The sequence below is a fragment of the Corvus brachyrhynchos genome, unplaced genomic scaffold, assembly GCF_000691975.1.
Source record: "Corvus brachyrhynchos isolate BGI_N302 unplaced genomic scaffold, ASM69197v1 scaffold61, whole genome shotgun sequence".
In the NCBI taxonomy this organism is placed as follows: Eukaryota; Metazoa; Chordata; class Aves; order Passeriformes; family Corvidae; genus Corvus; species Corvus brachyrhynchos.
In genome coordinates this window covers 3,362,662-3,369,519 of record NW_008236478.1, presented here as the reverse complement: position 1 = coordinate 3,369,519, position 6,858 = coordinate 3,362,662, and the positions used below count along the sequence as shown (strand labels likewise).

The following is a 6,858-nucleotide window of genomic DNA, read 5'->3' as shown; positions in this document are numbered from 1 at the left end:
ACCGGGGGTGGGCCGGGGGGGGGGGGGCCGAGCCGCGCGGTGCATGCGGGCGCAGGCCCGGCGGGGTCGGGCGGTGGTCCTAAGGAAGGGTCTTTTCCAGTTCACGTGGACCACCACCACTTCTACTTCGACATCAGCGCGATGGAGAAGGGAGAGCAGATGCTGAAAGCCGAGTTCAGAGTCTTCAAGCTCAAGAGGACACGTGTGTCCAGAAGGTCCGACGTGCAACACTTCTGCAAAGTAAGTGGGGAAATTATCAGTTAAACACTTAATTGTGCTATCTTTGTTACTAATACTGAAAATGAGGAGTGTAACTACCTACCACCTGCTTTATTGTTATTTTTGTTTTGTCGTCCTCACTTTTCCTTTGCCTCCAGCGTGCAAAGAAGTAATGCAAAGTTTTCACTTTGGCTGTCCTTTGTTCTATGGCAGTGAGCTTTCCCTAAAGATACCAATGTCAGACCTATCCCAAATCAGACTGTACTTTTCTGCGACTTGAGATGTTTCGAAATTCGAATTGAAATTTATCTGCTGGAGCTGCTCCGAAAAATAGTAATAGCAGCCAGGGATTCATGGGAAAACAGGGCAGGTAAGGAAATTGGGTGTATCTGGCAAAGGTTTTTGCAAACCCGAAGACAAATAGTGGAGGAACAGAAGACTTTGATGGTATCAGGTGTTCAAAACAGGATAGGGATGGTCAAGATATTTTTCTGTAGTATCTATAGTCTGGTATCCTGTCTCTGAACACGTACAGAAGTAGATGTATGTAGCAATAACTGTTTTTCTGTTAAGTCCAAAATCTACTTTTTGCGTCTTTTAGAATGACGATACAGTTTTACAGCTCTGATGTAGCAGAAACCTGCATAATCTTCATCCTCCTATTTTGCTGTAAGAACAATTGAATTAATTTCTTATTGTTTTTGTTGTATTGCTGTTATCTAGGTGGAAGTGTATGAGCTCTTGGCGAGTGAAAATAAGCCACAGAAAAAACGTCTCATTACATCAAGATTATTGTCCCTGTACGCAGAAGGCTGGGAAGTCTTCAATGTCACGCAGACAGTAAGCAGAGAAGTCTGACTTAATTTTATTTGTAGATCTTTTAAGGTGACACCTCATAACTCCAGCATTGTCATTGTGCTGGATTTTGTGGTCAATTTAAACTGAAGAACAGCAACAGAGGGAGAAGCTTTCTCTCTGCCCTTAAAAGTACACCTGGTGCTACCTGAATTAAAGAAGTGTTTATGAGCTGCTAGGAGCACAAGCATGGTGACAATTGAGTAATGCAAACCTAGTCGATGGAGGGACATCAGTATGTCATGATTACAACCTTGTGTCAGTCCTTAGACTGCCAAAGCATTTGGCATTGGTTGTGTCCTAAGAGTAGGGTTTCGTTTCTCCTTTTTATTCTGGCAACATTTCTGTAGAGCAGCATGCTTCAGCGTTTTGTTTCTGGAGTTTATCATGGTTGGATTGCCTGTCATTTAACGTCCTCCGTAGACTTGTGTAATTGTGAGCTTCAAGATTTGTTTTGTAGATACCCATAAATTGTAACAGTAGGTGAATGCCTTTCCATAGCAAAAGAACCCACACATGTCTTAAAACTGTACTCTGGGACAGTGTTTTTCATTGTCTAAGCTTTATGATCAGACTGAACAGCATGCTTGGATGATTGCTTGAATTCCATCTTAAGTCATGATATTCCTGCTTGAGAATGGCCTGGCCTTATCTATCAGTTTGCAATTATAACAATTAGGTAAGTAAATTTGCTTGATTGTGAGTTTCTTCAAATGCCATGCTTTTTAGATTTTTAAATGAGTCTTAATGGTATGAAAAGTCTGGAGAGTTCATATTACTCTGTTAAGATAGCTATGAAAAATAAATTTCTGCTGAAAGTCAGAGAGAGTTTATTTTCATATTAACTCCTACACTCAAGTGTTCACTGGTAAGTTCTCTGAAATTAATTATCTTTCTGTAAATGTAGCTTTGGGGAATGCATATGCTATTTTGTGTTTTTAAGTGTTGAATTACTGGTTTAAATATTAAACTCAATGGAGTCTCAGCTATACAGTTATCTCACTTCTGTTATAATATATGTCCTTGTGCTCTCATAGCTTGTTGCCTATTCCCTTCTCCTAATATAAACGTTGATTAATCGTAATTAGATTATTGAAGCAATATTTTTTTCTTTTCCCTGTCTTCACCAGGTTTCCAAGTGGGTTGGAAACAGCAGCTCCAACCACGGCTTTTGGATAACTACGACACATGTATCCAACAATGGAATGGAACACAACCTGGTTACATTTGCCAAGAGCCAGGGTGCTTTGCAGGAGAGTAGAAATGCTCTCCTTGTCCTCTTCACGAACAGTAACAAACAGAGGTCTCACAGCTTTGTACCCTCTGCTACAAGTAAGTGCACTTTTAGAACATGAATTGCCTGTTCATCTTCTGTTACGACCTGCTACCTCATGTAGACCTAACCTCAGTTATTTACTTGCAGTGTTGAACAGGTTTGAAGTTCAGCTTTGTCAGTGATCGAGTTTTTATTTGATAGTTCTTGCTAGTAGGTCACCAGCATCCTAAATTGCCCCTCCCCTCACAAAAACTGTGTTTGCCAGAAATATTCATTAATCCTAAGGGGAGTCTGGTTTATTTAATTTGTAAGGGGGTGGGAGTTCTATTTTTTAAGTACGGTTCATATTATTTTTGTGGTGGTGAAATTTGCATGAAAATTGTATGTTAAGTTTAGGCTGAAGAAACTCAGTGACTTGGAATACTTCGTGAAAGTTCTGGTAAAGTATCTGTAAGTAGAGTCATTAAGTGTGATTTTAAGAGTGAAAGAGGTTGTTAACTAAGCAATTTAAACTTCTCTGTCCTTGGCTTGGTTTTTAAGCACCTATTTAACTTCAACGACTAATTAGCATTGTCACTAAAGGCTGCCTTCATCAAAGACAACGCCCTCGTGCCTTAAAATACAAAACAGTGTCTTAACTCTCCCACTGGCCTTCCTGTAAAATCAACTAAGGCTGGATATTAGGGCCTGATAAATGCAAAGAGCAAAAGCTTGGAGGAGGGGCAAAAATCACGATGTTCCGGCTTTGCCGGCTTTTCTGGTAAACGGTTGTATTGCATAAGAAAGAAGCTAGGTAGGACTTGGATCAGTATTAAGAAATAGATTGTGAAATTGATTGAAATTAAAAATGAGGCCAGTCTGTTCATTTTTGTTTCCCAAATAAAAATTAATAGTGAAATCCTAGATGCCAGTTTAATGAGCATCAAGCTCTGCACGGGATACTGTGTCAGGATTGAGAAATTTCTCAACGAAGAAACTGTCTAGACCTTTAGTGGTCAGTGACTACACAGACTGTTCTCCATATCAGTGAGTTTCAGCTTGTGTACATGGATCTCCATGGACCTCAGGGCTTCTCAGAAGATATTTTAAAAAGCATCCTATTGTCAGTAAGCTTCAATCTTCAGCAGTGTTCTGTAAACCTGGTGATGGCTTTTTTGGATCAAAAATCTGATTTTTTTTTTTTTTTTTAAGTTACTTTACACATTTCCAGGTTACTACACACTCTGCTTTACAAGTGTATGGGTAGAGTTCCTGAGAGAATACTGGAGAGAAAAAGGCTGTGATCTCCACCTGCTGTTAGCACTGCCCAGAATAATGTGTGTTGTAGGAGTGGCCACATGAAGACAGTTAATAGCATTCTGACCAGATTCATCCCTGAAGAGGGACTGTGGAATTCACACAATATTTGGTAGATCATTGTGTTTTTCCCTTCTATTTCTGCTGAACTGGGGCTTTTTCAGGACACAAAGTGAAACACAAGAACACAAGATTTGACAGATTCAGAAGTATGGCTGAAATGGCAATTGAACATACACCCCTTCTGATACTTTCATTCAAAATCTACTCTGAAGACTTGATGTACACTTATTAATTAGACTTTCATGCAGAATACTGTACTTAGTAAATTAACTTAGTTTGTGAAATATTAACATAAAACTTCCTTTCAGAATCAGAAATGCACCCTGCCAAATCTGATGCTTCACGTGTTTCTCATGACGCTGGTGTCATCAAAAGCAGCAGTGCCAGCATGAGCAGGCGACCTCGAGCTGCCGCAGCCGCTGCTGCCAGAAGCCCAATAACAGCGTGTCACCGAAGGGAACTCTATGTAGACTTCCATGCTATTGGCTGGTCAGGATGGATTATTCACCCAAGTGGATACAATGCATTTTATTGCAGAGGATCCTGTCTCTTCCCTTTGGGGGGAAGCCTAAATGCAACAAACCATGCTACAGTTCAGTCCATTGTTTATACACTGAAACTGTCTCAAGATGTCAGCACACCCTGCTGTGTGCCAGATGAATTGAAGTCCCTCAATCTTCTCTACTTTGATGACAAACAGAATGTCATCCTTAAAAATTATAAAGACATGGTGGCAACAAGGTGTGGCTGTCACTAGCGAGACATTTTTTTTCTCTGCATTTGGTGTGCACCTGGATTCAGTTCCCCATTTGCCACTGAAGATACCAAAGGAGATGGCATTTCAGTTTACAGGACAGGAGAGACAGAAACTCATCTGTGCTGCAAATCCTTCTCCTCTCACCATGGCTGTGTGGAAAGGTGGCTGGCTTGTGAAGAGCTGTGGACTTCAAGACCTCCATGGAGAGCTCTTTGAGTGCCTGTACACCAAGGAAGTTATTAAAATCAGGAACTTGCTATATGAAGGAGTTGAAACACATTAAGTTGACTGTTCAAATTAAGATCTTCTGTATACCAAGGCTCAGAGTTTCCAGTGATTTAACAGGCATGGCATCCTGCCTCAATCCAGGAAGGGATGCAAGTGTCTAAGTAACAGAACCTTACTGAATTTTGGCTGCATGATCCAGTGGGGATGTGCAGTCCTACTTTGAACTTTCAGGGTAGTTGTTTGCCTAGAGCTAATCTCAGAGGCCTCTACCACCTGCAGATCATGTGTTACCAGGAAATGGACTTCTTCCCCTGAGCTTTATGCAGCTCTACCAGCTGCAGAGACCTGCTCATAAGTCCCCATGGGACTTGCTAGCCAGTCTGAAGGAGCACATAGGTCAGTATTTGTCTGGGAACCAGCATACTTGGCTTCTGACTCAGGGCTGCAACTCTGTATGGTGAGGCCAGTGCCTCTCTCCATAATACTATTCCCCTCCACTGCAGTCTGCTGTGGCTGTCGGGGTGTGTGGCACCAGAGATTTAGAAACCTTTGTGTATTTGCTGTACAATGGGATCCTAAGGTTGGGTCAGAATGCTCATGGTTTAGCAAGAAGGAAGAAAACTGAAGCTTTGGAGGTCCATGAGAGCATGCTATGTGAGAAAGAAACAAGCCTGACACTGCAGAAAATTCCTGGGAAGCACAGAAGAAAGTAAATTACACATTATCTGAGAACAGGAAAGGCATCCTGTTTTCTTCGAAGCCTGCAAACCTTGAGGAAACTAAAAAACTGTCAGGCTGACGGATTTATTACAGGCCTGCAACTGTGTTGTGAGCGAAGGACTGAACAGAGATTCTCACACTAAGTGTGTAAGTACTGTCTTAACTCTGCAATAAACAGATTCATTTTGCTCTCAGCTTATGAGTCTCGCATTCCTATGCCACAATGCTAGATGCTGGCCTGGTCCCGTGTATGAGGCGAGTTTGGTGGAACGTACTTGCTGATTCCCTTCCCTTACTTGAAGAACAGGACACAGGCTTGGAATGGGCCCCTAGAGGTCTTTCAGTCTCGCTACGATTTCATGCAGGTGACCAGCCCATTGCAGTTCCCCAATCAATTCATTGAGTTATATCTTAACTCTGGTTAGGCTTCTTGTCTCCGTTAATCTTGAAGGAGGCTGACCTCTCACAGAATGTGACATCTCCCATGGGCAGAGTCTTCATGGAGAATATTTTTACTCCAATGAAACTTAGAAAAAAATATGTAATGTTTTTCTTTCTGTAAATACTGATGTCTATAATAAATTTATTTTATTTAAAACCCAAATACTTGAGGTATATTAATCTGTAATATGAAATGGTAATTTTAGAATAAATTTAATGTAACATTGGTATGGTTTGTATGTTGTATTTGAACCTCTTTCCTAGAGTCATGAATCAAATAATTTTCCAGAGGAGAGGACATTCCCAGTGGCTTCAGTGGGTACTGTGTCAAGTCCTCTGACTCTGTGTCAAGGAGTATAACAGATAAGCAGAATAGACATGTTTCCCTTCAGGGAGGATCCTGTAGTTATTCCTCAAGTGAAAGCATTTTGATCTTGGTCGCCCTGGTAAAGTGGAATGTAAATCTAGTAGCAGGGTCGTTCTCACTGCTGCATCAGCCACACCCAGCCTGGGATTCAGTGCCATTGGCAAAGGGACCTTGGGAAGCATAGAGGGCCATAAAGGATCTCCTTTTACTGGTTTATTTCCCGAGCTGCTCTTTTGCACTTTTCTCTTTTCACTGCAGAAGTACCTGTGGTGTCTTAAGTCTGTAGGAACCATACCTTGGGCGTGGCAAGATGTATCTACAGTGAGAGTCTGGACGAGGTTGTTTCTGAGTGGTGACTTCAGCTGATGTTTTATCTGCTTCTTTTGGGAGAGTCCCTAAGAACTGAAGCCAGAAGTTTTTGCTAGCAGCATTTGGAGTGGATTGGCAGAAGCAGGTTCTGTGTCCAACATCACATCTTCTGTCCACGTGTGACAAATGCTTCCAGCATCATCAGCTGTATATCAGCTTCATCCTTCACTGCTCAACCCAGAGAGCTGCCCTATGTTTTTCCTAGGATATCTTAATGTCTCTCTTCTTGTTTCAGATGCCAGGAAAAAAAAAAAAAGGAAAATTTTC

At 41.5% G+C, this 6,858-nt stretch overlaps 1 protein-coding gene across 1 annotated transcript; it reads left to right on the top strand.

The window, feature by feature from the left end:
- Nucleotides 1-84: 84 nt before the first annotated feature.
- Nucleotides 85-6,013, top strand: LOC108444666 (bone morphogenetic protein 7-like). Its single transcript, XM_017725992.1, has 4 exons — nucleotides 85-240; nucleotides 943-1,059; nucleotides 2,205-2,406; nucleotides 4,018-6,013. Exons 1-4 carry the CDS (start codon nucleotides 142-144, stop codon nucleotides 4,464-4,466), a joined length of 867 nt encoding a protein of 288 aa, XP_017581481.1. The 5' UTR covers nucleotides 85-141; the 3' UTR covers nucleotides 4,467-6,013.
- Nucleotides 6,014-6,858: the final 845 nt, after the last annotated feature.